We start from the raw sequence: 17314 nt of genomic DNA on the forward strand, positions 1-17314 counted from the left end.
TTCTCCATTCAGTCCTGCTGGAGTGTTCCCCTTGCCAACCTGAAAGATAAAGGAAAGGGAGAAATCTTTTACTTGGCCTGTGTGGTGCCAAAACTAGAAACAAAACGAAACATTCCAGCTTCCTGAGGGTTGTCTTTGTGGCGAGAATCCTTTGGCGTCAACAGGTAATTTTCTTTTAGCCTCACACGGGTGTTTGATCCCTGCAGACAGAGCCCTCTAAAAGTGTTTATGGTTGTTAGAAAAAGAGAAAAGAAACCTGACAAGTTTTAATAATGCTAGGGCCTTCCGCGGCAGGAGGCCTGAGGACCTGGACCCAGCTGGCCCCTCTGTGGCCAGCAGCTTGACTTCAGCCTCTCCCGGTTAACCCTCCTGCCCTGGGCTGCCTGCTTGGCAAGCACATAACTAGTGTGTCCAGGCACAGCCCTCTGAGGCCAATGTTATCTCTTTCTGCTGAATGGTATGGCTGAATGATAGTGCAAATCACTGAGCATCTTCTGATGGGGATGGAGGTGAGAAATGTGAAGGCGATCACCATGTCACTACCTCCCATCTAGGGAGCAGTTTATGGTCCCCAAAGCACTTTTAAATACAGGAGCCTATGAGAAGGCTTGGAGGTATTTGCTATTCTCATTTTACAGCTGAGAAGATAGAGGCTCAGACAGATAATGAGCCTGAGGGTCAGAGAGGTTGAGTGACTTGCCCAAGTTCACATGCAAGGATGTGGCTAAACCAAGACATTGACCCGCATCTCCTGACTCTGGATCCAGATCTCTAGCCTTTGTACTACGTATGCATACTCACCTCAAATGTTCAAGTCAGCGGGGCCATGAGTTGTCGGAAAGCTTGAGTTTAAAACCCTGATTTCAGAACGGACATGTGTGAAGAGTTACAGAGAGTTTTCGGCCATGCCTCGTAACAACCCTTTAGCAGCGACTGGGACGGCCACGCCTGTTCCATGATGAGGATGGTAACTTGCTCAGAGTGCCCGGGTTGGTGCTGGCTGAGCTGGAGTTTGAATCGCAAGAGTTTCTAGTCCAGGTGTCCCTTTGCCCGAGCTGTCATCTCCGTGTACCTGGGGGCCTTCAGCCTGTCCCCACCAGCCACCTGCAGGGGGCAGACTCTCTTCTGTTAATCTGGTCAGATACTGGCCCTTTAGTGGTTACTGAAGAATTTATAAGCAAAGGTAGCAGCAAAGGAAATACTCCAAAGTGTCAATGATCTTTATTTCTGGGTGCTAATATTACTCTTTGGACTTTTCGGTAGTTTCTGAAATTTCTAAAATAGGAATATATGTGATTAGGAAGAAAACAGATTATGCAAGACAAAAGAAAGAAAAGAACTAAGCTCCTCTCTGTCTTGCCAATGTAATTGCTACACATTCCTCACCTAATGGTCCACAGATTTAAAAAAAAAAAAAGGCTTGGAATCTCCTAGAATAAGATAAGAAAAATGAAGCCTGACATCCCCAGAAATTCCCCACCTGGAGTGAGGGCTGATGAGGTGGAGCCTGTTGACCAAGGAGACGAAGCCAACTCCAGATCAGGCGTTCTTGACCCTTTCTTTTCTTGGCTGTCTTGCAGTGCAAAGGAGAAGAAGGAAGGAGATGAGGCCTGACAGCCGTACTTGACCAGAGTAACAGCACCAGGCAGACCTGGGGCTGTGGGAGACAGGCCAGGGTCCTTTGATCCAACCCTCTGTTCATTCAATACAACCAGCGTTCAGCCAAGGTGAATGGGGCAGTGTTCTTGTCTTTATGGAGAGTCCCTTGTAGAGGAAACAGTTGTAAACACAGTGACATGGCATGAGGAGAGCTATACCAGAGGTACAATAAATATAGTTCCAAAATGCTTTGGGGAGCTGAGGTCCGATGTGCCATGGTGAGTGGTCGCATGTGCCAGGCACGGTAGACAATGAAATTAACCAGAGAAGAAACACAAATTCCTCACTTCCTCAGCAACCAAATCCCTATCTTTAAGCGGGATTAACAGTAGGCTTCTCCTTACTTCCCTTTCACATTTCTCCTGTAATAGTTAAAACATAATTCCTCTGATGGGTACCTCCCAGTTATAAGAACTACACTCCACGCTCTCGTGTGTAGTGACTATTGAACGAGGCGCCTAGGGCATTTGTTAAAAATACAGATCCCTCCCGGGCCCTCTGTGGAAATTCAGATTCCTTAAATCTGGGGTGGTGTCAGGAATTTGACAAGTGCCTGCCAATGATTCTAACGCAATGGGCCCATTAACGTTGGTCACAGCTGGAGTGGGAAAAGCATAAGATGCGTAACTAGACTAGACTTCCAATCAAGTTCTACCTCATCCTAACTGCGTGACTTTAGGAAAACCAATTAACCATAGTCCTGGTTTTTGTAGCTCTAAAGTGGGGATAATAAATACCTTTCTGGCAGGATGTCATAAAGGGAGGATGAGGAGGGCAGGAGCAGAAGGCAGGGAGCACTTGCTGAGTCCCTGGAACAATCAGGTACTAGATTATGCATGATTGCATGCATCACTTCATTTCATACTCTCAGTATTCTTTTAGGCTCGGCACTACTACCATCCCCATTTTACAGATGAGAAAATGGAGGTCAAGTAACCTGCCCAAGAGGAACCAGCAGAACCGGGATTTGAACCAAGATCTCCCCAACTGTAGAACCCTTGCTTTGAACGGCCGCTGACAGCCAGTTGCTCTCGCTATCCGATGAGCATGAATGCACTTTGTAGTTCATGAAGTTTTATGCTCATTCAACACACTCTCTCACTTCCTGGAACTTTGGGGTGTTATTCTCCAAAGAATAATTTACTCACCTTGCACTCTTTCCAAGAACTCCCCTGTCTCTGAGAAGGATGCTCATTATTCTAAGACAAAGGCCAGGTGTGGTGGCACATAGGTTCAGAAGGGACTGTTCAAGCCTGAGGCGCGCCTCTGTGCTAGACAATGCCTTTCTGGGGGATGTGTTATTTTATAAGCTCCTGGACCCACCCCCTGTCCCCAGGCTGCTGCCAGGGGCTGAAAATCCAGGTACTGCCCATTGGCTGTTGGTCGTGTCCCTCGGCGCAGGCCTTAGCCAGACACAGCCAATGAGTAGCCAAAAGCCAGGGAAAGGTCAGAGAGAAGCTCATTCAAGGTGGTTAAGCTGTTGGCCATGTGGGGATGGTCTGCATCAAGTCTGCACCATGGGCCTGGCACTCGGGAGCCATGGTTCTCAACCACCAGGCCAGGTTGGAGCCCACAGGCAGCTCAAGAGGCAGGGGAGAAGGATGGTCGCAGGTGGGTGAAGAAGCCTGACTTCTCTGCTTCCCACACAGCTCCCACCCAGGGCAGGGACTGTGACTGAGGAGGACAAAAGCTCCTCTTTCTAATGCTGCTAATTCTAATAGTGCTAGTTAGAATTTTGAATGAAATCATCAAATGCTAGAGCAGGAAGGAACCAAAGCAATGATCAACCATTACTTTTCAGTGAGAGAAGGAGATGTGTGGAGAGATTCCACGAGTGTCCATCAGACTGCTATTCACAGGCTCCAGCCCAGCCCTCTCCATCCCACACCCTTTCTCATCTCACACCCATGTCAGCAGCCCCACGGTCTGTGCTGGCCACATTTCACGGTACTCAACAGTTCCAGAGAGCTTCTTGAGCACCCAGGGTGTGTGTGTGGGGAGAGAGCCCATCTCTGACTCATCCCCTAACTCTGGAATGTGAGCGGGGACCGGAGTCACAGACACTCCACAGGCACAACAAATACTCCGCTGAGAAGGGTTCTTAGTTCACCACAGGACTGTAGGCTGCTGTGAGGCCCCTCCTGTAGCTGAAGCCCAAACCATCTGTTCTTCCTGAGGAGGCAGGTTCCAGGGTAATGGAGTGTGAAATGACTTTAGAGAGCAAAATGGCCTCAATCAATCCTGGAAGGTGGGGCAGAGAATAGATTTGCTTCACCTCCTTTTGGAAGCACAGGTGGGAATCTATATATAGAAACTACAGGTGCACAGGAGCCTTAATTACTCATGCAAGACCCACGTCCGCGGAGGACTCATCCCACCAGCAGCTCTTCCTCACTCTTGGTCAGCTAATGTTACTGGCTTGTTCTGGGCTCCCTCAGCATCAGATGTGAAACTCCCACTCCATCAGTTTCTGGGCTGGGAAGCCCAGAACCCAAGAAAAGTCTAGAATTCCCAACATTGGTGCTCCAGGGGTCTTCTGAGGGCTCTCTAAGGATGCCAGGGCACCTCAGCACCTTTTGTTCACATTTAACAACGGCCCTGGCCAACTGATCTCAAGGCAATCACTTAAGGAAGTACAGTGAAGCCTGGGATGGTCAGTACTTCCTGCACGTGGAAGTTCAGAAGGCAATGCAAGGAGCTCACAGCAGAGCAGGCAGATGGTCTCTGCCAGGGATGTCTTCTCACTGTCCGCTCTTTTGCCCAGAGACACCCAGCAGGGTGGAGAGGTGAAGGGGCCAGACTTCCCTGCCATCTTGCTGGGGGCCCAGTGGTAATAGCCATGCGATGGGCCCCACTCCAGTAGCCTGGCATGAGCGGCACAGTCCCAGGACTGGCTGTTGGCCCAACAAGGCCCCCACTTTCTGTCCAGGGCAGTGGCAGGGAAGTTAGGGAAGGCCCTGGCCCCACCCTGGTGGGCCTGGACCTCATCATGTCCAAGCTAAAGACATCTGTGCTTGGGAGGGTCCCCTGCCTCCATTTCAAATCCTCAGGTGCTTTGGCATTACTAGCTCTGTGATGCTGGACCAGACACTTGATGATGGAGATGCTAACACTGCTCTACCAACCCCACTGGCAGTGCTTGGTAAAGAGTGAAGAGCGACACAGGTGTCGTGTCAGTAAGCATCCAGGAAGTGTTTGCAAAGCTTGGGTTGGTGACTAGCTCTACTCCGGGCACTGTTGGGGAGTCAGGAAGAATCAGGGCCTCCGCACGGAAGAACTCATATAATCTAGAAGAGATGGGAATGTCACATGGGAAGTAATAACAAAAATTGAATGCTTAGCTCTGTGGTTCTTATTATAAAGAAGGAAAAAGTAGAACTAAAATATACGGAACCCCATGTATGGTACCAAGTGTCTTAGATATGTTTTATTTATTTAGTTCCCAGACTGGGTATTATTACTATGCCCATTTCGCAAATGAGGAAATTGAGGCTCAGACAGCTTGAGCAACTTGCCCAGTCACCCCACCAGTGGGGGGTAGAGAGGGACTTTGAACCCACTACCTGATGCTTTGCTCATTCTACTCGCTGCCTCTCCACAGTGGTGGGGAGACAGATGATGAAACAAGCACAACGCCGTGTGTAGGTGCTGTGCAAGGAGACACTCTTGGTGGGGGTGTCACCCAACCTGCAGGGATCGGGGGCAAAGGCTAAGCTGAGCCTGAAGAATGATGGGGTGGGAAGAGTGGTTCTAGGGGAGGGGACAAAGACCCAATGTGGCTGCCATGGGGGCGAGAGGCTCAGAATGGGAGAGCAAGGGTGGGGAGAGCAGGAGCCAAGAGTTTCCTGTTGTGCCTTTGAAAGGTTTGAAGAAGGGGCGAGACCTGCCCATCGGCCTCTTGCATGTGGGACCAGGTGTAGAGTGGGAGGGGAGACAGGGAGGAGGCTGGCCAAGAGGCCGAGCTGTGGGGTGAGAGGTGACTTTGGGCATGCTAATCCAGGCCTGTCTTTCCAGGCCTGTCTCTTCTGCTCTTGCTTTCGGGCACAGAATTCCTTTCTTCCTTTCCTGAGTGTAGTTTCCAAGCCCCGCTCACATCTGGGATGCAGTTTATGAGGTGTGGGGGGTGATCAGCCTCTCCTTCCACAAAGTGCCCAGAGGCACTCATCTCTTCAGGGGCTGAACTGGAACTGCATCTTAGTCTGTCCAGGCTACGACAACAAAGTACCACAGCCTAGGTGGCCTAAACTATAGACATTTAATTCTTACAGTCTGGAGGCTAGAAGTCTGGGTACGGGCACGGCCAGGAGAGGGCCCTCTTCCAGGTCACAGATTTCTCACTATGTCCTCACATGGTGGAAGGGACAAAGGAGCTCTCTGGGGTCTCTCTTATAAGAGCACAAATCCCATCACAAGGGCTCCACCCTCATGACCTAATCACCTCCCGAAGGCCCACTTCCTAATACCATCACATTAGGGGTTAGGATTTCAAAATATGAATTTGCAGGGGGACACAAACATTCAGACCCGAGCAGGTTAGAACCCAGAGCCTCTGAGGACAGATCTGGGGGCCCTTCAGAATGCACCACCTGGTCCTTCCCAAAGGCCAGCCTTCCCAGTGAAGATGGCACTTGGGCCTAGGACCTTCCAAGTTTGAAAATCAAAGACTGTTTCATATATGTAGAAGTTGACGCTTGCTGTAGAAGACGGATTGTCCCTGGTGGGGCCTGAAGTGCCTCCTCCTCTCTGCCCTAGCTCTGGGGCTCTACTCTGATTTTCCCTCCCAGCAGACGGGGGCTCCAAGGAGACCATAAGAGCCCCTTGGAGGAGCCCAGACAGACAGACAAATCATCTCCTGCCCAGGGGATGGAAGCCATGGTGCCCTCTCACCCACCCACACGCCAGGCTGGGGGCATCCAAGAGAACCCTGAACCAGCCTGGCACCTACACTGGCCCAAGGCTAGAGGCTGCAGAGCACATGACAGCCATGAATGTGGCCTCTGCTTTCCAGACACTGACCTGCTGCCTCCACAGTAGAGACCTCCAAGAAACATGTTCCAGCCTCATCTGAGTCGACAGCTTTCCCTGGAAATCAATTCACAAACACAGTTTGGTTTTAGGGGTGTTTGAAAAGATTTTTTAAAATATTTTCCCCAGAATCTAAAGTTACCATCCAGCAGCACATTTCAATGACACCGCTCGCTTTCTTTCCTATCAGCATTTTTCTGGCTCTCTCTCAGAGGCCAAACCCAAGATCAAATAATGAATAGTATTTTATCCAGGCTTCTAATCAGTGTTATGTTCCTATATGACACTGATTAAAACAATAAGCTGGACCTTTCAGTTCAGTTGAATAAATCATGTGACATGTTACAAAAACTATTTCCAAGGTCCAAGAATTAAGTCTCACAGAGAACGGACCGTCTTCTGTCCCTTCACGCACGGCTGAGAAAATGGCCTGGATTGGGTACCCGGTCTCTCTCCAACGTCAGTCAGAGATAATTGTAGTTGTTGGGCTGGGCTAGCTTCGAGACAAGCCTCAGAAATAGAGACGAGACAAAATGTCCTTGATCACCTTGGGATTTTTTCCGTCTGCCCTGATCTGTGCTGATGAGGACACTCTCCAATTCCGCTCCTTCGTTCCTCTCTGGTTGGTCCCTGGGCGCTGGGATTTCTCTTCGGCAAGCTTTAAAGACACATTCGGAAATCTCTGCGGCACATATGCTTTCAGATTTTCACAGGGTCATGTCTCAAGCCACTGTCACTGTCTTGTTTCTCCCAACTAAGAGAATAGAAGTTTTCACAGGCAGAATCCTCCAGAAAACGAAGAGCTAGAGAATAGAAGGAAAGCGGATCAGGCATTGGGCTCTGGGGAAGACTTTGGTGGGAAGAGAAGGGTCTGTGTGACAGCCCATGCGTCTGCGCTCAGCCTCGGAGGCAGAGGCTGCAGCGGGTAAAGGTGGCACCTGTGGAAGAGCTGCTCCTTGTGCTCCTGATGGTCTCATATTTATATGTCCTTCATTTTTTTTTAACTCCTAAAATCTTCAGGACATTTTTGACCCGTAGATATCAGACTCCAGAAAGTATTCAAGCAAATCCCATTGGCAGCTAGGAAGAAAGGCATTTGCCGCCCTGGAAAGCCAAGAGATCATTCAGTATCTCGGACGGAGCAGGTGAACACAGAGCATGAGGACAAAGGATGCTGAGGAAAGAAATCAAGTTCTCCAGGTTTCCACAGGAATGCTGCTTCTCCCAAATGCTGCAGGGGTTATGGCAAAGGACACAGTGCTCGCTCTCCTTGCCAGTTGGTCTGAGCCCCTCCTTCTGTGGCCGCTGTTCCTCTAACCCTCCTCGGAGATGCCTTCAGCCTCCCAGACCACTCCGCCTCCTTCAGGATCTAGTCAGTTCCCAGTGCTACTCAAGTAAAGAACGTATCACACAGATCCCTGATGGTCCAGGATGGGTCCCCAGTAGCCAATGCCTGCAGCCACACTTGCTGCAGTAGGGTGACCAACCATCCCTGTTTGCCTGGGACTGAAGAGCTTTCCAGGATGTGGGACTTTGAGGGGTAAAACCAGGAAGGTCCTGGGCAAACCAGGTTTGGGTGATCACCCCAAATTTGCAGCTTTTGTCGTTTTTAAATTGTGGTAAAATACACATACGATAAAATTTACCATTTTAGCCATTTTGAAGTGTATAATTCATTAAGTACATTCACGTTATTGTGCAACTATCACTGCCATCCATCTCCAGAACTTTCTCATCTTCCCAAACTGAAACTCTGTCCCCACACTCACTCCCCACTCCCCCTCCCCCTGCCCCTGGCAACCACCATTCTACTTTCTGTCTCTATGAGTTTGACCCCTCCAGGAGCCTCAAATACATGGAATCATACAGTATTTGTCCTTTTGAGACTGGCTTATTTCACTTAGCATAATGCACTCAAGCTTCATCCATGTTGTAGGATGTGTCAGAATTTCCTTCCTTTTTAAGGCTATAATAATATTGCATTGTGTGGATATACCACATTGTTTATCCATTCATCCATCAGCGGACGCTGGGGTTGCTTCCACCTTTTGGCTGTTGTGAATACGGCTGCTATGAACAGGGGTGTGCAAGTATCTGTTCAGGTCCCTGATTACAATTCTTGTGGATATAGGCCCACAAATGGGATTGCTAGATCATATCGTAATTCTGTGTTTAATTTTTTGAGGAACCACCATACTGTCCTCCACATCATTTTACTGCAGCCTTGTTTTTATTCCACTCTGCCCAGAGGGAGGAGTCAGCCCCTTTTCCAGCTCCCCAGGAGATCTCTAGTGCCCCAGGAGACCCGGCTAAAGAGACCCCACAGCAAACCCCTGACACAGTCATAGTAACTGTTTCTGTCCTCTGAATTTCCTCGGCTCTCCATCCTCCCGGGTTTCCTCCCTTACCCCTCCCCCCAGAGCCTCCTGTGTCCTCTCCCCCAGGGTCCTCACCACCCCCCATCTTGCCAAGCAAAGCTGAGGAAACCTCCTCCTCTTGCAGAGCAGTTTAATTACTTCCTTGAATTACTTAATCCCGCCCTTGGGGATTCACCTTCTACCTTAAGAAACAACCGGACTCTCCTAAGAGGCGTTCTTGTCTGATTCAACCAAACTCAAAGAAACAAACTACAGCCAAGCACAGACCACAAGCACAGCTACTGCAATGAGGCCCTGATGTCTGCTACCCCCTTCGTGTGCTCCTCACCCCGTGGGAACACGCCCTTCTCTACAATGCTGAGTCTCCCCCTTCACCAAACACTCTGCCCTAATTACAGGATTGCCGGAATTACAGGCCGCACCTCTGAGAACCTGCAAACGCTTTTATCCCACAAGGGCAACAGGCCACCCTGGGAGGGAGGATTGGGAATCCGCACGTCCTACATTTGAGCCTTTGCCAGGGGGAGCATTAAACTCCTGTTGATAGCTGAGTCCCTGGGCCAGGTTTTAGGGCCAGCGTCCCTGTCTCTAATAAAAGCTTAAAAGTGGGAGGACCTGGCCAGTTTCCCCACTCGGAACCCTGGCTTGAAGAGAAAGAACGTAAATGGTGAACTTCTTCCCTTTATTTGACCAGCATTGTTCAGCTTGTATGGCATATTACTTATTATCTAATTTGCTTCTCACAGTCCTTAGAATAGGCCTTTTCTGTGGAAGAAGAGACAGCAGTTCTAGGAGTGTGAGTGACTTGCCCAAAGCTGCACGCCTAGCAAGGAGTGGCGTTCGGCTTGAACTCACATTCTAACTCCAAAGCAGTGGCTTTCCCACTTCTGCTGCCTCGGGGACCCACCCCACTTCCGGGTAGATAGGAGCTATGGAGAAGCCACCAGCTCTGGGCTGTCAGACCCCAGGTGTGACCCAAGTGCCCCCAGCACAAGCTGGCTGATCCTGGGTAGTTCTTTAACTTCTCTGGGTCAGTTTCCTCATCCATAAAACAGATCAAGATACATATCATCTAGAGTTGTGGAAGATGCAGTGAAACATTGTGTGTAAAGTGCATCTGACAGGGTGTGCCAGATGACAGGAGTGTGTTGTCATCGCCGCCCCAGTGTCCTCGTGGCAGAAAAAAGAGAAGAGGGAAGGAGGAACTCCCTGTCCAAGCGGGACTCTCCTCTCCTAACCGCATCACAGCCCTCTGCGGGAACCGCGTTTTTCTGACTTACTCTAAACACGCTCAGCAAAGACAGACCTTCATTCAAACTTCCCAAAAAGGTTCCACTTATAAAAAGCCTCTTAGCTGTATGAACCTTGAGGACATTGTGCAAAGTGACATAAACCAGGCACAAAAAGACAAATACTGTATGATTCCACTTCGATGAGGTATCTAGAGTAGTCAGAGTCATAGAGGCGGAGTAGACTGGAGGTGGCCGGGGGCTCGGGGAGGAGGGAACAGGGAGCTGGTGTTCAATGGGGACAGCATTTCAGTTTGGGAAGATACCTAAGTTCGGGGGATGGATGGTGGTGACGGTTGCGCAACAGTGTGATTGCGTTTAATGCCATTCAACTGTGCACTTCCAAATGGTTAAGACGGCAAATTTTAGGTTAAATGTGTTGTACCACAACTGAAAAAAAAATCTGTGAAAAAAAAGCCTCTTAGCCCTGCGCATTTTGCTCAGGTTTCTTTGGAGGCTGTGAGAACTCGTTCCTATATGGATTTGACTTAATTATAGCAGAGTTACCTATTAAGCAAGGACTCAAATTAAGGTATAAGGTGTAAAGTCACCCTTGGAAATCCCTGTGTGGCCCACAGAGTAGGTGAGAATAGAGCCAACACCGCTGGTTTTCCTTGTAGCGCTGTAACAAACACTGTTTTCTTTGAGTGTCAGATGAAGTAGTTGATTCAGGGCTCAGAACAAAATATATATTCCTAGGGAGTCCTAAGGCAGGATGCTCACACTATGAGATGCCCTCAGAGCCAAGGCCTTCTGAGGAAGCAGCGGGGTCCCAGCCCCCTGCTCATGTTCCTTTGGGGCAGGAACAAATAGAATGACCAGCATCACCATCCCTATGGAAAATGTGGTTTTACTTCTTTTGCAGAGTTGAATGCATCCAACAAGCAGGGTGAGAGGTGGCTCCACCGAGGTAGCCTGTGTCCAGTCAAAGGAAACTGGACATGGGCCTCACTCTCACCACTTCCAGCTGGCTCTGATGGCCGTCAAAGCCTAAATTGTTCTCTGACATTTGAGTGGGTCTATTGGCATAGAAAAATAGCCCCCTCTCCACACCAAGTACCCACTGTAGGCTGCATCTCACAGATACTCCCAGACACCTTCTCAAACCTGCAATTCGCCAACTTTAAAGGACTTTCTTGAGACCTGAGATCCAATTCCTGAGGCCAAAGTTCAAATCTAAACCATAGGGTGACTAGCTTTCAAAGAGATCTATCTTCAAATTACAGAATACTCCAAAGGGAGGTAGTTTGAGCAAAACTCCCAGAAAACCATATTAAATAAAGCAGTGGGTGTGAGCTGCATTGCCTTTCAGACAAATTTGACCCTTATCTCCTTTAAAATGGCTTTGGCAGCACCCAGCCCAGTTCCAGGCATGACCAGGGACTCCAAATAAATGAATGAATGACTAACTGCCCTGTGGCTAGCCTGCCATCATTAATTTGGCGCTATTCTCAATCAATAGAATTTCTGATTGCCAGTAAAGTAACATTATGTCCAAGCGTTGAGAAGCAAACTAATGAACTCGAGGCTGTGAATTTTCATCCCAATTTTTCCCTTAAATACTTTGCTCATCCCCAAGCAAGACTTTCTATCATGATTTTTCTCATCTGTAAAATTGGGATAAAAGACATCTGTAGAAGCACATAAAAAATAAGAGAGGAAAAAAAGAACAACGAAATGCTTCCTGGTGAAGTTGCTTATTTCTCCACCCTGCAATGCACTCCATTCCATACCTGAATGGCGGGAGGGGAGCGGGGAGTGAGAACATTTGCATTAATTTTCATAACCACATGGAGGGGCCCTCTGGGATCTCATGGTTGACTTTTTCTAAATCAGTTTGGCTCCAAGCACCAGGTGAATGACACAGCCGAGCATGAAGACACAAAAATACTAAAACAATGACCACTTGCAAGCATCGGCAGAGTAAACGGCAAGGAGAAATTGGATCTCGTGTCTGGTAGGGCCAGCTGGTGTCCTGTCTTAGTGACGAAGCGTTGTTATTGGAAAATGCTCTGCACTAGGAGCCTGAAGAGATTCCGTGAGCTCTGAAGCCCATGTCTGCCACAGCAACTCATTGAAACTCTTCCAGCTTGTAAAACATTCAACCAAACTGCCCTGCTGGTAACTCAGGGCGAGCTGTGCAGGTCCGACAAGGTTAACATGCAGATGGATTTTGGAAACTGTAAATGTTAGACCAGGTGAGGCATTATTACCACATCCCTTCTTCAACAGGAAACATTGAGGCACTAAAAGTATCATGAACCTTCTAGTAGGTCCCTGAGCACAGAGCTAGCTCCATACCCCACATTCCAACTCTACCCAAAGAGGGAGAAGAACTTAGTTGTCAGTAGTTTGGGTTCTGGAGTCTCATTTTCTGGGTTCCTAATCCCGGCTCTGCCGTGTATGAGCTTTGTGACTTGACACAGTGACTTGCTTTGCTGTGTCTCCATCTCTTCATCTATAAATTGTGGATGATGGTAATGTTACTTCACAGAGTTGTAGCAGAGATAGACTGTTGCATGTTAATATGGACTGAATGTTTGTGAAACCTTAACCCCCAATATGATGGTATTTGGAAGTGGGGTCTTTGGGAGGGGATTAGATTTTGAGGTCATGAGGGTTGGGCACCCATGATGGGATTAGTGTCCTTTTAAAAAGAGAGAGAGACCAGAGCTTTCTCTCTCTATCCTATGAGGACACAGTGAAAAGGTGGCTGTCTGCAAGTCAGAAAGAGGGAACTGAATCGGCCTTGATCTTGGACTTCCTAACCTCCAGAACTGTGAAAAATATCCCTTATTTAAGCCACCTTGTCTGCAGTATTTTGTGTGGCAACCCAAACCCCTTCCCCAATCACATTTCTTCCATCCTGCACAGAGGTTTGGTATTTGTTTGGTATTTGGTATCTGAGTTTGGTATTTGTCATTCCCATGCATTCTTTATACTCTTACTCCATCTGTGTACAATGAGACTGAGCTGGAAATACCTGAGAGCCAGGACTGACTGCACCTCTTCCAGAGGATTTAGACAGTGTCCAGCCTAGCACAAAGTATAGTTTGGCAAGCACGTCCTCATTTGTCACCTCACTGTGTTTCTTTTCACCTCTTTGAGCTGGGAACCTGCTGATATCTCCAGGTGGGTCAATCGATGAGGCAAGCCGTTAGTTAGGTCTCCTATTAACAGGTCTGTGCTTATCAGGGAGTATGGAGCTGCAGCCCCCCTCAGCCAGCTTGGCGCTGATGCCTCCTCCTCCTCCCTTCCAGACGGAGATGCGGCTGCAGGACCAGCAGCTGGCCAGACAGCTCATGCGCCTGCGCAGTGACATCAACAAGCTGAAGATCGAGCAGACGTGCGACCTCCACAGGAGGATGCTCAATGACGCCACCTACGAGCTGGAGGAGCGGGACGAGCTATCTGACCTCTTCTGCGACTCCCCACTTGCCTCCTCCTTCAGTCTCTCCACGCCGCTCAAGCTCATTGGAGTCACCAAGATGAACATCAACTCCCGGAGGTTCTCTCTCTGCTGAGAAGCCCTAGAAGGGGCAGAGGAGCCAGAACAGAGGGTTTGGGAGGTGGGGAGGGGGCATGGGAAGGGTGTTGAGGCCGAGTTATCCCAAGTGGGTCTCCCCAGAGGCAGGGCTTCCCTGCAACTGTGAACCGTGGGCCCCCAGGACCCGTCAGCAGGTGCTCTCTCAGGGGCCCCAGCTGTGGAGCTCGATGCCCCCATGACTGGCTCTTGCTTAATCCCCAAAGTGTTCTGCAGAAGGGCCACTCCACCCAGATGTTCGGTGAGGCCTGTGTTCCCAGCACAACACGTCGGTCCTCCCCTCAGTGATCCACATTCCTGTTTCCCGGAGACACTGGTGCTATGAACTGGGATCCCACGGGGCCCCCCCAAAAGCTGTGATTTTTGCAGAAGGCTTCCTTAAGGGCACTGAGCCCCCAGGAAGAGGTGATTAGATATGTCTGACAGGGACCCACCAGAAAAGGAATAACAAAGTGCAGCTTAGGGACACAGGCCCCACAGCTGGCAGGCAGTGCCCCGCTGAGTGGGAGGTCCGGGCTGCCATCAGTCTTTACCTTGGCACTCCAGGTGCTGTGTAAATGGTTTCTAGCGTGTGCCAGGACACACCAGTGTAGCGTGGGTGGAGCAAGCACAGATGCGCTCTGTTGCCTGCCCTGGCCACATGCACCAGTCCAGTCTCCAAAGAGCCCCTCTGCCGCCACCCCAAAACCCCGGGGAGTGCCTAGGAGACCATGGGCGACTGAACGAGGCAGGTCGTCAGTGAGTTTCCCATGACAGGATGCCCCCAGGGGGCCAGCAGAGGCCTCCTGGTGGACTCCAACTGTGTCACCTACATCAACTTCTTGCCCTCCCCAGAAAGACTCCAGGGAGCCAAGATGCTGGCCCTGAGCCTCCTCTGAGATTCTGTGCCTGACTTCACAGACTAATTTTAACTGAGTCAGACTGTTACTAACCTGTTGCTAACTTGTTAATAACTTTGATTTTTGTCCAAATGGTGAACCAGTTGGGTAGGTCAAGTACAAAGGTTCAGGATTTGGTTTTAAAAGTTTCTTCCTAATGACAAGTGTGACATCAGCAAGGTGAGGACTGAGGCCTCCACAGCTTAGGGAAGTTAAACTGGTAGAAGGCTATGTGGAAGAGGATCCCCCGCCAGCTGGGGAGTTTGACCTTTGACGTCATCTAGTCAAGCCTCCCATTCATAAAGGAGTAAAGTGAAGCCAGGGAAGGAGAATGACTTCCCTCAGGTTACACAGCTCTTTAGTAGCTGTAGAAGATTGATGTGTGGAATCATTACTAATAATGCCTAGACAGATCATGTATCAGTGAACTTGAACCTCAAAGATGGTCCTACTCTTTTGCCAAATCCACAAACTGCCAACCCCTCTTCTCTCCACTTTATTCAGCCCTTGTGCACACCTCCCACTTTGCAATTCAGAATATTGGGGCCAAACTCAGAGCAATGCCTGGCCGGCGGGCCCACAGCATGTGTATTGCCAATCACAAGCCTGTGGGGCAAGGAAGGCATCCTGCTGCTCTGCCTTTCATGGTTCATCTTCCTGTGTAACCTCAGTGGGACCCACGCACACTCACATTCACACCATGACCCACCTTGGGAAACGTTGCTTTTCTTTTGTGGGCCGGAAGTGGGAGGATGCAAATGAATGGTCCCTCGTCAGACAGAAAAGAACTGGTCTCTCCCTTGTGATTTCAAAGAGCCAGGGATTTATGCTTCCTTCAAAGGAAGTATAACCACATAGCCAAGATTTGTTTTCAGCCCGACTCTGACCAGTGACAGAAGTCTGAGGCCCACAGGACTCTTCCACAGAGAAGAGCTCCATGGAAGGCCAGGCCCCTCAGGCCTCTTCCCCCTCAGGCAGGAGAGGAGGGAGCTTTTCTCTACCCGGTGACATCCCTCCTCAGGGATTAGGTACAGCGCCGCCAAGTCCTGCTGAGGCTCCTTCCAGACGTGTCATCGAGGCTGTGGGATATCAGGCTGCCCTACTACGCACGCTCACCACTCACTCTATAGAGACACATGCGTACACATACTCAAACCCTCACAGGAAAGCTCACTCCATATTCTGACAGAGATGCCAAACTGATTTTTTTCTTTTCTAGAAATTATTACAGTAACTGAAAAAGTTGGATTCACCTAAAGCTGAATGATTTAGTTGAATTTCGTCAACCCAATTGAATTGGAGTCAACTGGGCGATTTAGTTGTTCAGTTAACCTAATGCTTCCTTCCTTTCTCTGTGTTCTGAAAGGAAAGTGAGGTCAAGACACACCTTTTTGGGCAGGTTAGATGTCTCAGCTATTTTGCTTAGTCCATCCTAAGAGAATTTTATTTGGGGATAAGGAAGGAGGAGAAAGAGGAGGGGATCCAAGAAGAGCATAGGAGGGGAGAGAGAGCTGTGTTTTCTTACTCGTCGTCTAGTGTCTGTTAGCTCCCTTGTCTCCACAGTGAACACAAACAACTAACCAAGTCGATTCAGCTTTGTGAAGTCCCTGCTTTGTGTGGGTCAAGAGATGTCTGTGAGTTGGCTGCAACCTAACCCTCCTTGCCAGCTCCCCAGGGCAACCTTCTGGCTTACCACATGTATACAATACTGTTTCCAGTTTTACTCATTATCTACCCCTCTCTCTGCCATCCCCAAGGTCCCCTGGGTGTAAAGCGTGAAGTCTCCATTGACACTGCTGCCGCGTAATGTCTGATGCCTTCGTGGGCTCGGCAGTGATCACAGAGGCCCGGAGAGCTGGGCAGGCTTCACACGGCCTGACCAACCCCTCGCCTCCTCCCTGTAGCAATACCAAGTGCTATTACATAATCGATAAACAGTTTATAATTTTATTTTTTATGATTATTTGTTTCTATATTGCTGTTAGAAAAAGTGAAATAAAAATGTTTCAAAAGATATCTATATAAAGAGAAGTTTATTTCCTTTTACCTTGTTCTTGTGACAGCTCACACAGGGCCAAGCACTTAATGGAAAGAAAGAGAGAGGGAAGGAGGGGAGGAGGGTGGGAGGAGAGGAAGAGAGAAGAGGATGGAAGGAAAGGAGGAAGGGAGGGAGGGAGAAAGACAGACAGAAAAGGAAAGAAAGACTTGAGCAATCAACCCTCGAATGGAGGTGTGGGAGGAAGGCATGGACTCACTCTAGTCACGCTTCCTCCTTTATCGAGGCTTCCTCCAAGGAGGGCTGCTTGGTGGTGGCTGCCATCAGGAGCTTCCCACCGTGGGCTAAGTGAGCTCAAGATGCAGAGTGAAGAGACGCAGCCATTATTCCTGTAAATCCATTCTCTCCTACAACAGCCCCTTCCAAAGGTGGCTCTGACTGGATTCAGGATATCTGGGCCCACCTCAAGCAACGCCTGGACAGTGGACCCACAGGACATGTCTGTCACGTCACAATTCCCTCGTGGAAGGATGGTGCTTAGCACT

The 17314-nt window shown here is 49.3% G+C and overlaps 1 protein-coding gene across 1 annotated transcript in view; it reads left to right on the top strand.

The window, feature by feature from the left end:
* FAM167A (family with sequence similarity 167 member A) overlaps positions 1-16775 on the top strand; it is a 40993-nt gene extending 24218 nt beyond the window's left edge. The window contains exon 4 of the mRNA XM_046657132.1: positions 13612-16775. Within this exon, the coding sequence (XP_046513088.1) occupies positions 13612-13875 (264 nt within the window). The 3' untranslated portion in view covers positions 13876-16775. The remainder of the gene's footprint in view (positions 1-13611) is intronic.
* Positions 16776-17314: the final 539 nt, after the last annotated feature.

Source organism: Equus quagga, chromosome 3 (genome assembly GCF_021613505.1).
Source record: "Equus quagga isolate Etosha38 chromosome 3, UCLA_HA_Equagga_1.0, whole genome shotgun sequence".
Lineage (NCBI taxonomy): Eukaryota > Metazoa > Chordata > Mammalia > Perissodactyla > Equidae > Equus > Equus quagga.